The 22,101-nt window shown below is 39.0% G+C and overlaps 2 protein-coding genes across 3 annotated transcripts; one reads left to right on the top strand and one right to left on the bottom strand.

The window, feature by feature from the left end:
• Nucleotides 1–1,059: 1,059 nt before the first annotated feature.
• On the bottom strand, nt 1,060–12,528 carry LOC143279535 (cilia- and flagella- associated protein 210-like). The gene is made up of 9 exons (XM_076583600.1): nt 12,398–12,528; nt 11,552–11,775; nt 10,997–11,170; nt 9,994–10,199; nt 7,741–7,951; nt 6,441–6,526; nt 5,078–5,270; nt 4,175–4,339; nt 1,060–3,701 (listed from the first exon to the last, which is right to left on the bottom strand). Exons 1-9 carry the CDS (start codon nt 12,438–12,440, stop codon nt 3,345–3,347), a joined length of 1,659 nt encoding a protein of 552 aa, XP_076439715.1. The 5' UTR covers nt 12,441–12,528; the 3' UTR covers nt 1,060–3,344.
• Nucleotides 12,529–12,612: 84 nt separating this feature from the next.
• LOC143275814 (pyridoxal phosphate phosphatase PHOSPHO2-like) lies at nt 12,613–21,432 on the top strand. 2 transcript variants are annotated; one of them, XM_076580095.1, is made up of 2 exons: nt 12,613–12,718; nt 14,743–21,432. In XM_076580095.1, the coding sequence occupies exons 1-2, from the start codon at nt 12,660–12,662 to the stop codon at nt 15,515–15,517; spliced, it is 834 nt and encodes a 277-aa protein (XP_076436210.1). In that variant the 5' UTR covers nt 12,613–12,659; the 3' UTR covers nt 15,518–21,432. The 2 variants fall into 2 exon arrangements, with proteins under 2 accessions (XP_076436210.1, XP_076436217.1); XM_076580102.1 differs by having other exon boundaries at nt 12,614–12,718; nt 14,747–21,432.
• Nucleotides 21,433–22,101: the final 669 nt, after the last annotated feature.

The raw sequence follows: 22,101 nt of genomic DNA, 5'->3' as shown, positions 1-22,101 counted from the left end.
TTAGCACACAATGCATGATTTATGAAAAAGCGTGTTATATATAAATAAATGTGAGTGTGAGTTCAAACATTTTAGTATGTTGAAAACAAGACCACACAGATATTTACAAAGCAAATGCATGCCTGTGCCTCTTTTAGTTTATCCCAGTCTCTTTCAGTGAGTATGAATGCTCTTTGTACGACTGTTTGTGTGTGCATGTGTGATGAGGCTGTTGCATAATCTTCATGGGGTCAGTGCCTTTTGACCTCAAGTAAAATGAGTGTGTGTGTGAGAGAGAGATCCATACCTGCTTTTTAAAGAAAAAACATTTTTTTACAAGCAGTCACTATGCTGAATATTTTCAGTTCCCAAACTTTCATTCTGTGGGATACAAGAGATGGTAGTCTGTTATCAGACAGGAATGTTATTGCGGATGCAACCGGGCCACACTTATTGTAAACACATGCTGTGTGTGTGTGTGTGTGTGTGTGTGTGTGTTGATCAGGTGCTTATGCTAAACTTAGCACACAATGCATGATTTATGAAAAAGTTTGTTATGTACATATAAATGGGAGAGTGAGTTCGAACATTTTAGTATGTTGAAAACAAGACCACACAGATATTTACAAAGCAAATGCATGCATGCCTGTGCCTCTTTTAGTTTATCTCAGTCTCTTTCAGTGAGTATGAATGCTCTTTGTATGACTGTTTGTGTGTGCATGTGTGATGAGGCTGTTGTATAATCTTCATGGGGTCAGTGCCTTTTGACCTCAAGTAAAATGAGTGTGTGTGTGTGTGAGAGAGATCCATACCTGGTTTTAAAGAAAAAACATTTTTTTACAAGCAGTCACTATGCTGAATATTTTCAGTTCCCAAACTTTCATTCTGTGGGATACAAGAGATGGTAGTCTGTTACCAGAGAGGAATGTTATTGCGCAGCCGGGCCACACTTATTGTAAACACATGCTCTGTGTGTGTGGGGGGGGGGGGGGGGGGGGGGGGGGGTGTCTCTCTCATTTTCACACACACACAGACACAAATTGTATACTTGGGTAATATTTTTTTCAGTGCAAGAAAAAAACATGCTAATATCAGGTTTCATTTTTGCATTCCAAGAAATATCCAAATTTCACAATGTAAGGTCAAACTGGTTGAAATATAAATGAAGAAAAAACATGCTAAATATCAGTTTTCATTTTTGCATGCAAAGAAAATCCAAAATTTTACAATATAAGGCCACAATAGTCGAAATATTATAAATGACTATTCAAACATTAATACTGTTCACACTTCAAAACACCACAAAATGCAAACAATAGGGTTTTGAGCAAAATTCAAGATTTAACTGTAAATGGCAAGAAGAAAACATTTAAAAAAGGGTTTTATACTTTAAAATAATAATACTGTTGGTGTTGAAAATTGCACAATCAAATACAAACCATACCAAAGTGCACACACTCACCATTAACAATATTAATAATAATATAAAAAAACAACAACAACAACAACAAAACCGCATAATATGACAGGTCAACATAATAAAGTAGGGCATGAAGAAGGAAGCAGTAAATCTAGAACAACAAGAAATAAAACCGCCCACAAATATCAAACGGTTCAGCATTACATGTTGTATAACTGCAAACAAAATATTTCAAAGAGAATGCTCACTCCAAACACAACAGTAAGGAAGAGTGGAGGAGGGATTAAGAATATTAATAGGGAGGAGGAAAATTCAAGGTTCAAGGCATATTCCTTTCTCATTCTTTTCAAAAACTTTCTCATACATTTAACTATGAAAAGTAGTAATTATAATGAAAATACCAACAACAAAAAACAAGGGGAGGAATTCAGAAGTCCTGTTTTCCTTCAGGCAGCTCATAGATCCATGATAACTGACAAGATTATAACATGATCAGTTTGACATGTATAAGCTTCCCTACTTCCCCCATTTTTACATAAACTCCTCTCAAAACACAAAAGAATAATATGAAATCCAACATGCTTCAGGTCATCAAATACAGCATGAAGCTGAAATAATAAATGGTAATAAATTCTTAAATGCCTTATTATATGAGACTAGTTAGATTTTTTTTTCACAACAGTTCATTATCAGTCATCTCTTTTTGTGGACTAGTTTAAATGTAAATATATCACAGTTTTTTTTCCTGAACAATGTTATAAATACATAAATGCCAAGTTGTATCAGACTTGTTTTGTTTTTCGTTTCAATGCAGTATATGATCACAGTCACATTTTCGTGGATTGGTATTAATGTAAATATATCACAGTTTTGTCATGGAACAATGTTATAAATTTCATACATAAATGCCTTGTTATATCCAACTAGTTTGGATTTTTTTCCACTACAGTTCAGTATCACAGTAATATCTTTCTGTGGACTAGTTTAAATGAAAATACATCACAGTTTTTTTTTTTCACCAAACAATGTTATAAATAGTTGAGTATATACCACTGTTTAGCTATAAACAAATCTCATGTTTTAGATTACAGAAACAATTTACACACTGTTCAATATAACAGTAATCTCTTTTTGTGGACTAGTTTAAATGTAAATATATCATAGTGGTTTTTTTTCACCAGACAATGTTATAACTTGTTTAGTATATACCACTGTTTAGCTATAAACAAATATGTTTTAGATTACAGAAACCACTCTCTCTCTCTATCACACGCACACACACAAAGTACACATACATGAACATATACAGTGAGACAATTGCGCGTGTGCGCGCACACACACACACACACACACTCCAACATACACAATGAGATTCTATTTCTGGCAGGGAATTAAAGGTACGAGAGAGGAAAGAGCCATAAAAAGACTGAATAAAACCCTGTTCTGAACAACAAGTAATCAACATTTAACTCTGCACTTAAACACCCTTTTTCACAAGCACACAAGAGACGTGACCTTCCCCTTACACCAGTGGTGTGTGACAGCATGTTTCTCACAGTGCACTGAGGGTCCTCAAAGAAAAGAAATCGAAATACAGCTGACAAATTCGGGGAAGCAACGCATAACTGCTCAACTCTAGCTGTTGCTCTTGTTAAATTGAGTACCAAAAAGGGAGGTCATTTTCTTTGGTTGTATGGTTCTGGAAAAAGCAGATTTCATCGACATGATGTGTAACAAGTTACAAATGATAATTTTCAAATACTGGCACAGTCACAAATATTCCAATGGTTTTTTTGTGAGATTATTATGCAAGCACACTTTTCAAAACTATTTACAGCTGTGCCCTTCTTTATTATCAAGTAGTTAGCACAGTTCCCTGATTCCCACACAATAACTTAAAAAAATTTTTTTTTTTTAAGTCAGAGCAAAAGAGACAGTCAATGGATTACCAGACAAAACCCAGGCGAGCCTTACTTTTAGCCTTGCCCTGGATCTGCTTCTTGACGTTCTCTGTGTCTACACGCTGGTAGCAGGGCAACTGGACCCCACACTTGTCCTGGACCATGTAACTGGGACGCACACCACCCTTCCCATCAAACACTGGGCCTCGTCCCCCTCCTGCCCCCTCCTTGGCTGCCTGCTTTAGGGGATACACGTTGAGCCCCTTCTGTTCACAGTGGCTGATGACCTTCTTGGCATACTCCTGGAACTGCTGCTCCTCCTGTTTGATGAGGTCTTCATTGGCTTTGTCCAGCGCCAGCTGATCTTTCATGATCTTGGATTCCACCTGGCTTCGTTCCTCCTAAGCACACAAAAATAATCGACATTGGAAAAAAAAAATCAACCCATGCAATTGCCACTTTTCCTTAGTTTATATGAGATATGAAACTAAGAAAAGAAATGGTGACGCATAAGTTTTTTTGATATTAATATAGTTTGTCGTTGACGACAAAACGACTAAGTTTCACATTTCAAAATCATGGTTTAACAGTCTGAGAAAATTTCTACACTAGCATGCTTTTTTTGTTTGTTTCCTTCATGTGATTTCTTTCCCAAAATATGCAAATGTTAAGATGAGTGGGGCTCTTATACTTTGTTGAGATTTCTGACAGACATAATGTTCCACCTCTTGACTTTTTGAAATGCATTTGGTAATGCTGTGCTGTTGCCAACTGGTTTACCTTGACTCAACACTTGCTATCTGAACAGGAGCTGAGTGGTCTTTTGTTAGACTTTTGGAATGTCACTAGTGTGTAGGTATGTTCATTGACTTACCATCTGTCTGAAGAGGAACTGGACACGCTTTTGGCTTTCCTCATGACTTCGCTCAGCCTTCTCCATTTCGTTTCGCCGGAACACCTCATCAGCAGCCTTCCTCAGCTGGATGTGCTCCAGTTCTTCACGTCGGGCAGCCTTCCTCTTCTCCTCTTCCTCCACCATCTGCAACACATAGTCATCAGATTTGTGCACATGCAAGATTTATTGTTTACATCTGACAGGTCGTTAAATGACTTTTTAAAACATGTAATTTGCTGCCGAACATAATTATCAGTTTTGTGCACAAGCAAGGTATATAGTTCAATTCTGACATCCCCTACCCACACACAATCCCTTACTTCCATGTTCCCTAAATCCCTAGGGTACTTTTACCTCATGACAATAGCAGAAGTAGTGTAGCCAATAGAGACAACACCATGACACAAACTTGAATGAACTGAAAAACTTTTAAGACACCATGCAATACCTGTCTCCAACACAAAGCTGAGAAAAGTGCCAAAGCTGTGTACTTTCCACCCTGCTGTATGGCTCAGAATGCTGGAGGATGACTGAGAGTGATCTAACAAATTTGTCAACCTCCCACATGAAAAACGTCCTATGAATCTGCGAATCTGCTAGCCCAATACCATATCCAATCAACAACTACTTGGCCAGTGCAATCATGAAAACATGGAGACCATCATCGTTAGAAGGCGGTGGAAATGAATTGGACAAAGAGAATAAGGTAATGTCATTCAAACAGCCCTTCAAGAGTGCAAGAAAGGAAGGCCAAAGAACACCTGGCACAGCACAGTCGAAGGTGAACTCAAGACCCTGGAGCAAACCTGGGGTGTCATTCAGAAACAAGCCCAAAAAGACAAGAGTGGTGGTTCTTTGATGCAGTAAGCAAGCAAGCATTACCTGTCTGGCTCTCTGTGCAGCCTGCTCCTTCAGCAATTTCTGCAGCTTCGCCTCTTTCTCCTTTTCTTCAGCGACAAATTTCACCTCCCTCTCTTGTAGCGCCCTTTCAATAAGCTCATCTTCATTGTCAATGGCCTCCTTCATCTGGGCTGCCAGTTTCACTCGGATTTTGTCCAGTTTCTGTTGTTTGTGTCTGGAAAAGAAAATGGAAGAGCAGACATATATTAACTTTTTTTTTAAAATAGCATTGCACATGTGCTCCAATAATCTGTCATTATACAGTAACAACCAACTGACCTATATTTTTGCATGCATGTTCTGCTGTTGTTGTATTTTTTCAAATTGTTGTTTTTGTTTTGGTTGTCGTTATTATTGTTTTCTGTGTCATATCTCTTCTGAGGTTGTTTCTTCAATGCATACACTGAAAAGAAACCTATTTAGTCCACTGATCTTTCTTTTGCTTTTGTATTTGTTTTTTGTTGGCAGGTGGTTTGGGGGAGTTGTTATTAATGATGTCTGTGCTTCGAATTTGATCTGTTGCTTTTTCATTACAGAAATAGAAAACAGGCCAACCAGAAAACATGAGAAATAAAAAAGAGACATTATTGTAAATAAATTTTTTTTAAATTAAAAAGCAACTTCAAGCTTCTTTTTCCTCCCATTGTAACCATTTCCCTGTATAGCTGTGCATATCAACAGCAACACCACCACCACAGACATACTGCTTTTTGCTTGCTGGCATATAAATTTCCACTACAAAAGAAGTCTTCTGAGTTTTGAAAAAGATCCAGTTTCAACCTTCTGAGCTGTAAATCTTACATGCACACCAAAGGTCAGGTCAATCCTAATCAGCAGTGCATAGCCTTTTTTTTCTTTATTTACACAGAGCTCAATGTGCAAACTAAAAGACAGTTCAAACTAAAAGACAGGGCCCATGTAAGTGTCATCCTTTTCAAACAAGTGCATTTTTTAGGGAATTGCTCATCAAGTTTCCCCGATGAATGCCGCAAGTACCATGAGAAAGGAGTCCAGCCCTCTCCTGCTGTCGTAAACCAAAATGGATCTCAACAGCATCATTGTCATCAGCCTAAACACCATACAATAAAGAAATAAAGTCCCAAATTTTGTGGCTGTGCCTGTGAGGGTACAGAAGATAAGGGAGAAAATAAAATCCATTGTCCATGTTTTGGACGCCTCATGAAGTAATGCATGAAAAAAATGTATAAATGTATGCAACTTACTTTTGATTTAACCTGTATACAGAATCATAATTGCAGTGGGATTTCTTTTTCTTTGTGCAGTTTTTGTGTATTTATTTCTACTTTGGAACTGCAGAAACAGTAGCTATTATTTTCACACTTACATATACATTTCTTTTTCTTTCTCAGCACGGAGACGAGTCATCTTCCGTTTCGCTGCAGCAAACACCCTGCACTCCTCATTCTCCTCCTAAACAACAAAAGGTGCATTACATTTCATTCAGAATCAGATGTAACTGTTTTAAACATGTACCTTTACATATATCAACAAATTATAAGTGCATGTTAGTGTTAGGCACTGTCACCATGAGGTCTGAACATCATGCTTCAAATCAAAATGTCTTAGCTTTGTATCCTTGCAGATCCTAGAGGGTGAAGGGTAGAGATTTTCTTTTTTTAAATCTCTTGGATCACAACAAACATGTAGATCTTATCATTAGGGCACATCCTTGTATGTATACACATACAGATATTAAGTTTGCAAGCTAAAGATACTATAATCCATGTCAGAGTTCATTGGGTTATGGGAACACAAAAACACCCAGCATACACCAAATATTTGAAAGTTTTGATTGTTTGTAAAAGAAAGAAAATTGGTTTGACCTGAATTTTTCATTTAAATTTGCTTAGTTGCTGATCAACAAATCATCCAGCTACACATTTACATTGATAACTAGCAATCTAATGAACTTGCTCAACAACTTAGCCATCTAACAAACTAGCTCAACAACCAACAAAAGGAAAAAAAGAAAGTTACACTGCTGAATGAACGAACAAGGTAGAGGGAGCAGAAAAGTTGAAGTTTTAGTTTTATTTCCATTGCAGCTAAAGAAACGGAAATATCAAATAAGCGATAAAATCAGACCCAATGTTTTATCACAACACAAGACTTATAATTCCCAAAGAACATTTATATAGCATAGTAGTAAATAAGCACTGATACTATTTGCAAATTTCCACTATTTGCTGATCTATTACTTGGCTGGTTAGCTGGTTTATCAATTGGCCAATTCATTTATTTATTTATCAATTTTTTATGTATTGTTTAAACTGTTCTTGAATATGTAAAATATTCTTAAATATGTCGAAGTAATTTTATATGATCTCTTTGATTTAAAATATGCATGTGTTTTGGGTGTGTCTTATATTTGTATTGTGAGCTACACAATGACATGACAATTTCTCCGGAGAGATAAAAAAGTTCACTGGACTTTTTCGTATATGATCATCAGTATTAACAATAAAGTAAATAAAAAAAAAATCAACTAAAACAACTGTCAATATATTTGGCTATTATCTGAAAATCATCACCAGTCAACTTCACACACACACACACACACACACACACACACACACAAACACTCAGGCAGGCATGCCTATGCACACACACACACACCAACTCACCTCTTCCTGCACTTCTTTCAGCTGTTTCATTTTCTGCACATCCTGGATCTGTTGCTGATTATCACGCATCATCTGTCGACGTTCCTCACGCCGAATGGCCTCCAGTCGCTCCTTCTCTTGTTCATATGCTACCGCCAGCTTCTTCAATTCATCACCCTCTGCTACATCTTCTGCCTTCAGTTTTTCCTGCACTCGCACATGCTCTCCTATTCTGTGAAGAAGAAAAAAGGCAAGAGGGTTTCTACATGTTTTCCTGTTTTTTCAATGTTTTTCAACATTTATATTTTCCTTCGATCAACACAAAACAACAGGCCTTTTCTGACAAAAGTCTTTAAAATATTTATAAAATAATAGTGAGCAGATCATACATTATTTCATTCTTGCATTTCATAAAAACACTGATGTAGGCCATTTATGAGAACTTGAAATGATAAGCTTGAAAATTAAAATGCAATAATTATGTGTGTAACAGAAGATAGATCATGTCTTTGACATTGTTGTTTATAGTCCAGCTAACTACACAGGGCCATATCAGGACTGCTCAACTATAAAATAAAAAAAGATTCAACCGTGTTAAACACAAAACTGTCACATCTGAAAAATTCACAGTTCAAGAGATATTATCCTGACTGTGGAACTCCTATCAAGCTCCATTAAGGGCATGTAGGCAAATAACTCTGCAGAATAAACAGCTAGTGCCCATCCCAGTGTTTACAGATGGAGCTCCAATCGGACCGACAGACAAGTAGGCAGGCAGGCTTATCTGTCGGTGTGTGTCTTCATATGGGAGAAGAGGCCGATTGTGGATGCGCAGCACTTCCCACAGGTGTTGAAAGGGAAAACGTTGCCTGACCAGCACAGGTGATTTTTTTTAGTGAAGAGGAGTTGTGCAGTCCCTTCCCCACTCTCTCACCTACTGACGCTCACAGTCCCACAGGTACAGATACTGCCATATGTAGGACGGCCTTGGCAGGTGCAGGTTTTTTCTTCAGAGTTCTGTCTCCTAGGAGGACTTCCAGCCAAGGATAAAAGCTCCCCCTGCCCTTTGGTCATCCTCTTCCGCCTTCACAGCCGTTGGGAAAGGTTTCCTCCTCCACCTGGTCCGTCGTTGGGAGACTTCACATGCTTACAGTATCACTACCTAATCACCAGAGCAAACAGAACAGACAGTACATAACAGACTGTGGAAAAGAGAGAAACAAGTGTGAATGCTTGCTGGAATAAAGAATGAGTATTAAACTGGGAATGAAGAAAAAGCAGAAATTACTGAAATACTAATGGAAGAAAAAAAGCAGAAACAAAGGAAGAAATAGAAAAGAGGAAATTTCTAGCACAGACTGTTCAGATGGCGGGGATGCCATTTATACTGAAAAGACTCCTGGCATCCCACAGGGGACAAGATGACTTTTTTTTTTAAACAGAGAAAGACAAGATCCCGTCACCCCCCATTCCCATTCACTCCCCAAAAAGACCCTTCAATGGAAGATCTGCTTCTCTCTAGGTCCTCCCCAGGGGAAGTTCAGTGTCTGGGTACAACCAAAGCTGCCTCTCCATCCTGTGGGGATTTATCAGGCCTGCCATCCCTGCTCTCAACTGTGGAAAGTTCCTGACAAATGCAAGGAGCAGCGTCCCAACACTTGGTAGCAGATTTCCATGTGTACCAGAGAAATTCCACTTAAAAACCAGCATTAGCAATAAGGGGAGAGAAAAAAAGATTGAAGAAAAAATACAAGATCTAACATAGATCAGAAAACAAGCAATATAAGTTCCCAGAAACTGAAGCAATAAAACTTAAAAAATAACAAAATTAAAAAAAAAACACACAACAGGGTCACTCTTCTAAATTTTATCTTGTAAGACATAAAATCCATTCCATCATTTAATAAGAAATATAGGAGTAACTCTTTTTGAAAACTTTGTATTACTATTAGTCTTGTTCCTTCACAGAAAGTACTGACACCCACAATATGTAGTGTTTAACATTTTGGATACAAAACATGAATGTTTTTTGTTGCTGTTTTTTCTTGATTTCATCATTGTATCAATAACCCCCAAACTGGACACTGGGTTTCATCCTTTAGTCCAATTGAATTAGTTCAGGGAGTGATGGTCTGATGGTCAAATGTTCAAGACTATTTACCATTGTTTTCCTCATGTATGTTTGTGTACGAGTGGAGATGCATTCTGACTGGAGATGGGGTAGTAATCAATAAAGCAAGACTATTGTTCAAAAAGCAAAAGATAATTACATACTGGACTTGGAGGAATGCGCGATTTTCATCAGCTGCCTTCATACGTTTAACAGCAGCTGCCTGGTCACGCATGATGGAATCTTCATAGTCCCTCTGAGCTTTCTGCAGCCATTCAAGATCTTCATTTTCTTTGGCCTTGGCCTTCAAAGCATTCAGCTCCACTTGGGCATCTCGTTCCTTGAGGACTTCTGACAGCTTCAGTGCACTCTTGGTAGGTGAGAAAAAAAAAACAATGTTTAAGAATTTACCATTTTTACTTCAACACAACTGAGATGACACTGACAACTAACTCTGTTGACTAGGATGTTTAAACAAATAACTGAATACAAGAACAATAAAACAGAAAAAAGAAGAAGAAAGAAATGAGAAACACAAGAAAAAAGGTTTTCCATTAAAACATAGATTTGGTCGAAGACAATCGCTTTTGGAAGCTTACACTTAATCAGAAATGAGTCAAACGCTGATTCTTTAAAACCAGGATTTTTTGTGTAGATTTTCAATCATGAAATTAATTTCAGTGATGGAGCTCTGGATAAAAAAATTCAACTAACATTGTTATTTGAGAATCTCAACACCATTCACAATTTTCTCTTTGTCACAAAATAACGCCTATTCTTTTGAGTTCCATGAGTTACAGTGTGAAACAGTTATCCAGCCAAACTTCTTTTCAAATCAGGAAAAAAACACAGAAATCTATTTCCTGACTCAGCTGACCACAAGAACCTTTTCTTCAGCCATGAGAATTCCTGGGACAGACTCAGAAGGAGAGTATTTAGATCTTTCCTTATGTTAAGATATTATTGAAGTTGTTTCTCATCTGATATTTTACTGTTTACTGATTATTTCTTAACTTTTGATGCTTACAACATGTCCCAGATCAGATTTTTCTTGACCTATATTTAGCTATCTACTGGAAGTTATTTCTTTTCTGATATAAAAACACCAACTGCATACTTTTTTCTCCTCAGGTTTTGATAATTTCAGTACATTACAGTGTTACTCACATGAAAGCCCTTGACCCGATCAGTCTGGTAGTACTGCAGTGTCTTGGCCTTGTCGATGGCTGCCCGCCGCTGAATGGCTTGGTACTGAGCCTCTTCAATGTCTGTCTGATGTCGTTCGGCTTCTTCCTTCTCTTCACGCTGTTTGCGAGCAACCAGTTTGTGCTGACGCTGACCCTGATGGTTTGTCACACAGACACACACACACAAAGAGAATACATTTAGTCTGCTCATAAAAAAAAAAAAAAACAGAATAAATCTGCTAAGTTAAATGGTTTGAGTATGAAACTGAAGTCTATAGTATGCACCAAAACTTTTTAAAAAATCGAAGTATCATAGAAACCTGACAAATTAATAAATACATAACATCATCATAAGTATGCTATTCTCTGTTCTAACAAAAAAGTATATTAATTCAAATGTGTTTCATATAACAATAACAGCATATGACACATGCATACTTTGCAAAGTCATCTTCATGCTTCACAACCACAACTGCATACACACCAACACACAAAGGCACATTCATGCTTCTGTTTATGTGCAAGGCATCCTTACAGCAAGTGTGTTGCCCCAGCTTTTCACAATTTCTTTGGCCTTTTGCTTCTGTTCTTCTTGTTCTGCACGGATACGCTTCACACGCTCCTCCTCAATCTGCCGTCGGTTCAGCTCCCGTTCAATACGGTCCCACTCGCCTTTGGACAGCACTGTGACATGTCTGAGGTCAGTGCCGTCAGGCAGTATCATGCCTCCTGCTCCTGGCTGAGGCATTTCAGGGGTGGCTAAAACAAAAGGATAACAAGGCATACCAACCTGTTCTTTAGAAGTAGCTGTGGATTTTGGCACCCAAAATGAAATACATTGTTTCAGGTGGTGAGTCAGTGTACCTGTGGTGCATCTTGAAAAGGGCATGTAATAAAAATTGAAAAAAGAATTTACAAATCTAATTATATACAAATATACAATATTATAAAACAAAAACATCAAGGAAATAAAGTGATATTAGGCTAGTACTAGTTGTTGGCTGTTATGTGAACATGATCTTAAAAAGGTATTTCTGCCTTTCTAGCAACACTACCATCATTCCCCTTCATACACATATACACTCTTTTAGTGAGATATTTCTATCGTTGCTGTGAACGAACTTGATAACTTATCTGACTTTGATGGTCCAAGGTAATTGTAATTGGGTCTACTTAGGCTGAGACAAGACCGATAACGACATAACACAAAGAAGGCCGTGAGGCCTTGTGCTAATCATAAATGAGACGGGGCGTAAAAAGCCGTGAGGCTACGATGATCAACATCAGCCCCTAACCTGAACCTGAACCTGATTCAGCATCACAGTGTAATTTAAAGAAAAATAAACAAAAATCTTGGCATCAGAAAACTAAATAAAATTACCTCGTGCCTTCCCCTTTCTTCTTCCATGCATTATGGTCGCCATTGTGACCACAGCTCGTTACAGCCAATATATGAAATATTTTCTGAGTAAAACAATGGCTGTTGACACCGCATTCGTTGCATGCAGTTTCCAAGCACAGCTTCCAATGTAGTTAAGACGTCATTTCCGTCAGGAGAAAAGAACAATAACTCCAAACAACCACTTTGCACTGGAGGCCTTGAGCCAAAGTCGTTCACAGCTGCTGGCTGCTGCATTCAGTCCATGGGACGAGATCTCTGCTGTGTTCATGCTGAAACTACAGTCTCCAGCCCTCCTATCAGGTACGAATGCCTGCCGAATAAACTTACGAAAATTGATGTGTGTTTTCCCCGTTCAGCGGCCAAGGAACAATTTAACCATAACTGTACCAAAGACGAAGTGCAGTCTGCAAAGCCAAGAGCAACCACAGTTCTCATCTTCTACTTCTTCCACTTGACGGCCAATGTTAGTATGTTGATGAAAACATTCGTATTGTGGGAGGTTGCCGATGGGCGCAATTTAGCTGGGTTACTGAGGGATGTGCTATTAACTGGTAGGAGAGATGGGACGCAGTCCACTGGAATGTTCGCATCTCCAGCAAAGCCAATCCGGCAGCCGACCGGCCCAGCACTAGCCTTCTACGACACTACTTACCAGCAAGAAAAAGGAAAATAATAAAAAGTGTGGGGGTGGAAGGGCTTGCTGGGGCCGGGGACACGTGGGGGGGCGGGGGGTGGGTGGGGAACAAACATGAGTGTTGGGGGTTAGTGGAGGGGATGGGGATGGGTTAAGTCTACTCTGTTGTGTCACAGACAGGAGGCCAGTCTGGACTTGAAACAGTCCAGCAACTCAGCTGTGACAACTTCCAGGGGCAATGTGTTCCATTCCATGATGGTGCGGGGGAAGAAGGACATCTGTCTGTACTGCGTCCTCCAGGCAGGGATGTCGTAGTTGCAGATGTTGTTTTTTCTGGTGCTCATCCTGCTGTCTGATGGTCTTGGTAGGCAGACTGAGTTGATAGAGATGAGACCATGGTGGAACTTGAAGAGCATCTCCAGGTGAGGTTCTTTTGTCTGACCTAGGAGGTACCAGTTGAGGGAACTAAGGGTGGAGTTGACACAAGACATCTGTCAATGTCAGTTAATGACCCATCTTGTTGCTCGGTACTGGACCTTTTCGATGGCCTGGATGTTACTGGCTATATAAAGATCCCACACAGACAAAGCATACTCGATCAAGGATAGGTCAAACATGGGCTTTGTATGGAGTTTCCTTCGTCGTCTTGTTTCCTATCTTGAGGTTGCTCTGAAGAAAGCCTTTGGTTGTTGGCTTTGTTGGTTGCATAATTGATGTGGGATCCCCAGCATAGGTCATCTTGGATGTTCACACCAAGATATTTTGTGGTGTTGATGTTTTCCAGTGGATGGCCTTGGAGTTGGTAGTTTGGTACAATCTTTTTCCTCTTTTGACTGACACTCAAGGTGGATCACTTTTACGGGTGGAATCGCATGGCCCACTGTGTCTCCCAGAGAGTAAGGAAGACTAGGTCTTCTTGGACTGTGTGCTGGTCTGCTTCCTTCTTGATTATTTTGTTGCACATGGTGTCATCTGCAGTTGCTTTGGTTCCAAAAAACCACTAGGTATTGAGCATTGTCTGACATATATGGTAGCATTGTTTATTGTGTTTCTTCTGCAGAGTTTGCTGGCATTATTGATAGTCTTTTCTGTCAGAAAATTCCATAAAGCTAGGTGCACAGTGAGAAATATCTGACCGCCATTGAATTGCACAGTGATATAAAAAAGAAAATAAGAAAAAAGCCCAAACACCAGCCATGCTTAAATAACTATGCCCCCAGAAAGCATGGACTGTCTCATGTTGTATGTAAATCATTCTCTCATTTTAAACTTATTGGTTGACATGGCATAAAAAAACAACTAATTTTGACTGTCAGAGTCCAATTGTTTATTTTGATTCAGGCAGCCAAATCTCAACTCTCTTTTTCAAAAAATTATTGACTGGAAATAAAGCATCATGGAATATTGATTAGCTGTATGAAAATTCAGAAGTTTTAGAAATTTTTATTGTAACTTAACCCTGCAGCCATGATCTGTTTTCAGTCATGTGTCTCCCTCCTCCATACTCTCTCTTGTTCCTTTCTCCCAGCGTCTCTTGGATCTCTCACTCCCACTCTCTGTCTCTCTCATGTTTTCAACATTTTTTTTGCTTTTTCTCTCTTGCTGTCATCTTTGCCGTATCAGTTTTCAAGATCTTGGATATCTGTGATATTAACACACTTTGAGCTGATCATGAATACTTTGTTGACAGGCAGATGGCAAACGGGCAGCAGGCAGGCCAAATCCTGCTGGTATTTGACTTTGACCACACTCTGATTGAGGACAATGTGGATGTCACAGTCCGAGACCTTTCCCCTGGAGATATGCCGCAGTATGTCCAGTCCCTGGAGAAGGGCGATAAGTGGACGGAGTACATGGGAGCAGTGTTCCAGCACCTTCACAAGCAGGGTGTATCAGCCACAGACATCAAGCAGCATGTGGAGAACTTAGCCTTGGCTCCAGGCATGCGTGAACTGTTTGATCATATAGGACTGGTGGCAGGTCAGTATGACACCATCATCATCTCAGACGCTAACTCTGTCTTCATCAGTTACGTGTTGGAACACAACAACTTGAGTGGCCTGGTGTCTCACATCTTCACGAACCCTGCTGAATACAACTCAGATGGATGCTTGGTGATTGAGAGGTACCACACCCAGGACTGGTGTCCACTGAGTACAGTCAACATGTGTAAGGGCCACATACTCCAAGAGCACATCAAGCAGCGTCTGAAGGAGGGTGTGTCTTATTCCCACGTCATCTACATTGGGGATGGCTCCAACGACCTGTGTCCAGGGCTGACACTGAAGGCGGAGGACTACCTCCTGGCCAGAAAAGGCTTCAGCCTATGGAAGAAGCTAGAGAAAATGAGGCGGAAGCCAAGTGAAGCAAGACAGAAAGTAACAGCCACTGTGATTGGATGGGACTCTGCTGTTGAAATTCGAACCCTGTTGGAAAATATAGCTGCTGATAAAGTTAGCAAGTGAAGCTGACTTATTTCTGTTTTTTACACAGATCTGTATTTCTGTCATATTATCAGTCTCAAATCTGTTGATAATTTTTTTTTTTTACCTGTTGTGACTTTGCTTTATTTGTGTTTGTGCGTGTGTGTTGATTTGGAAGCATGGTTTAGATTATTATTATATTACGACTGAAGGAAGAGAGAGAGAGAGACTCAGAGAGAGAGAGTGTGTGTATGTGAATGAGCATGTGAACTGTGCATTACCAAATAATATGTTTGGGTTACTTTCATTTGGACCTTCACTCAAATTTTAATAATAGAACTAATAGAAGGTAGCCACAACACATGAAATGTTTTCTTGAAGAAAGGTACATGTCCAACATGCATTGATGTGATTTTCTTCCATTTTTCTTTGGATCTGAGTTCACTTTTACATAAAGTAACAGAGTAGGCCTTCCTGATAATGCAGTGAAAGAGAACATTTTCTGACTTAGAGAGTTTGGTTATCTTGTGGGCACTTAAGCTGAGATCCTTCAGGTTGGTTATTATTGGGACTATGTGTACCTTTTATGTCTTTTGTAAAACCAGTTACAAAAGCGCAGATTCATCAATGCAACATTGAGACAAGTCTCAATTAGCAGCAAAAATGCATTATCATGATCTATGTAGACTGAACCTGTTTGATTAATCATTGTCAGAGTAAAGGCTGAGCTAAACGTTCTACTGCTGACTACTGGCTCCTGTTCACCCCTGTATTCAGCAGTAAGTTCTTACCTTCAATTTCAGTAGAACTAGAATGCATCATGTATGTCATTTACTCATTTTTGTCTTCCTAGCACCCAAACTTCAACTTTCTCCCATATACCCTATTCCTGATCCCACTGAAAAAGAAGCAAGCAAGCAAATATGTTTTTCAAACAAAAACCAGTTCCTGGTTTTCAATAGCAATTCACAAAAGGTTCAACAAAGTCAAAGGCTCTATAACTAGTATTTAAAGCATAATGATATTTTAAACTGCCGTCTTTGTTGCTTATAGTTATGCTAACTCATGTCTGTAAAGCATTACCCCAGTGCTACTTTCGTAAATATCTTAAATAATATCTCAGTGGCATATATTCCCTTTGTCTTTTCACAATATTATTTCAAGATAGATAACAATCTGCTAACAATTTATCAGTGTGTTATGACGTTTTACCATATAGTCTTAGCGCGCATGCATGTGTGCGATATCGTTATATCAAAATTGTTGAGTTGATGGTATCTGCTGATACAATTATGCATATATCTATGATTTTGATTTATTGATTGTTGATAAGCAAACAGTGTTGTGTGCACAAAAGGTAATAACCTGTATCAGTATGTGACTGGATGGATTTTCCAGAACAAGGTTTTCTGCCAGTTCATGGAGACATTCCTTAGTCTACTATTTCATATGTTCTCTGTGTGTGTGTGTGTGTGTGTGTGTGTGTGTGCGTGCGTGTGTGTGTGTGTGTGTGTGTGTCAGTTTCTTTTTCAAAACTAGATAGATTCCTTGTGAGCTTGATCTTCTGTAAGTTTCTTCACTATGTCCAGACTACTCAGAATTTGGTGTGCATAGATAGATAATTAATAGTATCATGTTTTGGGGGAGGGGGATAGCTGTGTGTGTGTGTGTGTGTGTGTGTGTGTGTGTGTGGGATGGTGCTTATTAAAGCAGTGGGTATTACAGAGAGAGGGAGAGGGAAGATAGTGTATAATTAGGGTAGGTAGGCCTAATGGCAAACAGCATGTAATTGTGAACGGTCTGTGTACCACCCCAATTCGAAGCATTCTCACCACACACATTTCACAATTTAACATCTGCTTTGACCTCATTCTGATACCTTAATGAATATCCATTTCCAAGAACCAGTCAAACATCACCTATTCTGGCTATTTCCATGCGCTTTTTTCTTTTCGCACACTAGTGCATACCAAGTTCACAAATGTGCTCTCATAATCCCAGAATCAAGGGAAGCAAATAGCATGACTTGAACTTTGACACAGTTTAAAATAGCTTATTTGACTGGATTGACTGGATATGTTGAATGAATTGTGCATTACAAGTGCTGGGAGAATTTAAGAAAGCATGTTGATGACAGATCAGAACATCATTTTTGTTAGGAATCTCCGAAATAGTGTGGTTTGCAATTAGATCATAGGATATTTTGACATGAGTCTATTTACGAACGATGCTGCACAGTTACTGAGTGCTCTCAAAAGGGTGTGTTTGTGTGTGGTGTGGGGTGTATGTGTTCAAATGTGTTTTTGTATGTGTGTGTGCATGTGTAATCAAAACCAACAATACAACAGTCTGGTGCGATGTTTCAATAATATGTTATGTCTAATGAGTTCAAGACCTGCTTTTGTTTAATTGTCCATGTGTACCCAGACCCATCATTTGCAATTAGACCTGCCCCATCACATTTAACCTCAGGCACCCCTGCTGTTTCAACCATTGAAAAAACTTTGAAAAAAAGGAGTGGACGAACAAACTTTTCTTGATGCAACCGATTGGGGAAATCTTTCTAAAACAGAAGATCTGTATTTGATGATCGTACAACCTGTTATCTGTACAATTTACAGGTTGAGCTGGTCGCTTTGACTGGTTCGGTCACAGTTAGGCCTGCCTAACCTAACTGTTATTGTCACTAAGTCAGGGTAGAAAAATGAGGTATTTTAGTACCCAGTTGATAGGTACTTATTTGTTGTTGTTTAAAGTACATTTCACATATTAATGATCATATAAATAGAGTTGTGCATTGTTGATGCTTTGTGTGTTCTTCTTTTTAAAAGCACACCTTCACCTTCACCTTCACTTATCCCGTAGTCTTGTGGACTGTTGGGGCGCCACAGGTGATCTGGCAACCAGCATCCTCCAATCCTCTCGGTTTTCTGACCTCCTGATTGTATCACTCAACCTCAAGCCCGTCCATTCTGGAATGTTGTCCTCCCATCTCTTCCTCTGTCTGCCTCTCCTTCTCCCTCCTTGCACTGTGCCCTGCAGGAATGTCTTGGCAAGCCTTGATGATCTCATGACATGGCCATACCATTTGAGCATGCGTCTCTTGACCAAGGTCAACAGGTCTTCGTAGGGCCCAATGACTTGCCTGATTCTGTTTCGAACTTCTTCGTTCGTGATATGATCTTTGTAGGAGATGCCCAGGAGTCTTCAAAAGCATCTCATCTCAGTGGACTGTATTCTCTTTTCTATTTCAGCTGTTAAGGTCCACGATTCACATGCATACATGAGTATTGATGTCACCAGGGTACGCATCAGTCTGATCTGTGAGCCGAGTGCACACACTCGCTGCTAATAAGATAACATTGTTAACATTCTCCCACTTGCAGTCAGATTATCAACTGCCGTTTCAGTCAGTCTAGTTGTAGACAACATTTGGCACTTGTTCATTGCCATCTGTTTGCTAAAAAGTAAGGTCAGACCCCCTTTGCTGGTGAATGAATAAGCTGTTAAAAAGTACTTTGGTCGTTATTCTTTTATTATTGTGGTCATTTGGTGAAATTGCTTTTAGAACAAAAGAAGGAAGTCACCACATTGAACTTATTTCATTTTAGAGGGGTTGTGGAGGAGGGGGAGAGAGAGATATGAGAGATTGATAAAGGAAATGGGAAGGGGGAATGAGTAAAAGGAAAATGAAAAGAAGAGAGAGAGAGAGAGAGAATCAAGAATGGAAGAGGTAGGAAGATTAAGAATGCACTTGTTCAGTTCTGGCTTGTTTGATTGGTGGCAGTGTACCCCCACCCCACCCACCCCCTTTCCCCATACTCACCACCATTTTATTTCTGGCTGCAAAAAAGCTTTAAAAATCATCTTTGAGTTTTTCATGATGACTGTAATGGAGCAGAACATTGACAAACATCAGCAGAGAAAGCAGCTTTGGATTATTTAGCTGTTATGAGACGAAAGTTCAGACTCAAACTGCTGAGTTTTGTTTGTTGTTGTCTTGGTTTGTGTGTTGTAAGTCCATTTGTTAAGCCTTACAACTAATGTTCTTCCTTACAATATGAATGCAAAATCCAGTTTGATGGAATAATATCACGACTCAAAGCAAACTTGCAGGTGATTAAAATATGAATGTTTGATCAGTGGTGGGTTTTGATCAGTGGTGTATTGTTTCGTGCACATGGTCTTCAGTATTACTGTTATGGTGTCCTTGAATTCCTTTCATTTCTGATGATGAGAGGATTGTGCTGACTAATTATCATTGTTCTCTGTGGCTGATCTGTGGATGTCTGAAGTGGGGCTACCTCTGGGACTTCCAACTGTAATCAGGTGGAAAACATGTTACCTGTTTCATAGGGCATAACACTGTTTTATATAAATTCTACCTGATATGAGTATTTAAAGAACTGTTCATGCTTTTTTTCTTTTTTTGTTGTTACTACTTTTGTTCAGGATTGCATATATACATGTTTACTTTTGGCCCAAAATAGATATTTTTGTTTTAAATTGTACTGTTGATGATTTACATACTCCTGAATATTCATTTTACAGACTAAAATAAAATCTGCTTATGGAATCCCTCCGTAGGGATTTACATTTTTTTGTGTATGCTTTTACTTAGTTTTATTTAAAAACTGGAATGGTTAAAATGGCTGGCAAATTTTACAGAAATAAACTGTACATTGGCAGGTTGTGCTTCTGTGAGAAAGATCTGTAAAAGCAGGTGATAGATGTGCACCTTTGTGCTTTAAATCATTGCACCCGCATTGCAAGTGAATTGTTCAAAAGCATAGTTTTTAAGTATTTTCTTTAACATTTATTTTTTCTGTGTTCATTTTTATTTGATTATGCAAAGAGATGATTTGTTAATTGTGTAATGGCAAATGAAAACTGAACAGCATTGGAAAAAAGATGTCTGGTATGTGCTATTTGTTTAACTCATGTTTACCCAGGAAACAGTAAACTCTGTCTTGTTATGGTTTGTGTACAAAACCAGCTCAAGCCAACATGAGTATGGTTGTAAAATTATGTTCTTCCATTACTGATTATACCATTGCACTGCAATGCATCGCAGTATTGTTTCAGCGTTTATGCCATCCGTGCAGGTTGTTCTGCATGGTTTGGCACTGTGTGACTATGGCATTGATCAGGCTGCTAATGAATTACATTTCAGTGGGGAGAATGACGCATGTAGCAGGTGGGAAATATTACCATTATATATGAACTCAAAACAGTTTATGTCACCAGGAGCAAGCAGGTGACGGATTAACTCTGCTGAATGTGGCTGTTGCTTTTCACTTATTGTGTGGCGGACCAAAATTTGACTGCTGCAAGCTAAGGTAATATTTTCAATGTGTGAAAACTGACTAACCAGGGTGAACTATGTGTGTTATTTCTGCTGAACCTTTCTGGGGTTTGTTCTTCTCCATTGATGAAACGGGCATGGGAGTCTCCCTTTAATGACACTAAACACACACAGGCCTGACAGTTCCTAAATCAGTGAATGAAAAAAGTCCTTTCTCTGCATTCATAGATTGTGACTCCCACATTCACTTGATACTGTGGATTTGCTTTTACAGTATATACAAAAGTTGTTTTTTTTACCCTGCTGTTCAGGCATGGGAGTCTCCCTTTAATGACACTAAACACACACAGGCCTGACAGTTCCAAAATCAGTAAATGAAAAAAGTCCTTCCTCTGTATTCATAGATTGTGACTCCCACATTCACTTGATACCGTGGATTGGCTTTTACAGTATATACAAAAGTTTTTTTTACCCTGCTGTTCATGCAGCCATATTCTAATTTTCTTGAGTAGTGCATACTGGTTATATATGATTATATGTTTCTATCGCCCACAGATAGCTGACTGGATCTTTAAGTGCTCATTTATCATCTGCATATGCATTCAGTTGAAGGGGATTCAGGCATATATATATATGTGTGTGTGTGTGTGTGTGTGTGTGTGTGTGTACGTATATCTTGTCCTGGGGATTGAAAAGATGATTGATTTAGATAACCCTATGATGATTTTTGTTTGTTTATTTGTTTGTGTTTGTTTACCAAACTGTTCAGAATGGCAAGAAATTCACAGGGGATAGGAGAACTGGAAATATATTTATGTTGCTATCTGTTGTGCTGAACCAGAGTAAATGTAGGTTGTTTGTGATAACCAAGGATCTAAAACTCTTTTCTTCATGCACTGCATAATTAAGGAGAGTTAGATAAGTCAAGTGAGGAATATGGGGGAGGGATTTCTCAAATGTTTGTCTTTGTTTTAGATGGTTCTGTGTATAGTCAGAACATGGATACAGTGGCATACGGAATGGGAGCATTTCACCTCAGCATGAAAGATGTGGCTATATTGATGCATGTTTTAATACAAGCATCAGGATATGATCATGCCTGACAATCCAGGGATAGCCTGTGTGTTGGTAAAGCACCTCTGCTGTCCTCTTCCCAAAAGACTGCAAAGGGGAGGGATGGGGTTTTGTGGGGTGGGATTTCACCTTCATGTCTTGTTGCCATGTTGTATTGTATGTGAAATATTATTGGAAGCAGGTGCAGGCCTATCAACAATGGTGTAATTCAGGTGCAATTTGATTATCTCGTTCAATCACACAGTAC

The sequence above is a fragment of the Babylonia areolata genome, chromosome 2, assembly GCF_041734735.1.
Source record: "Babylonia areolata isolate BAREFJ2019XMU chromosome 2, ASM4173473v1, whole genome shotgun sequence".
NCBI classification, from domain to species: Eukaryota; Metazoa; Mollusca; class Gastropoda; order Neogastropoda; family Buccinidae; genus Babylonia; species Babylonia areolata.
Note: the sequence above shows the minus strand (reverse complement) of the source record. Positions and strands in the feature narration are given on the sequence as shown.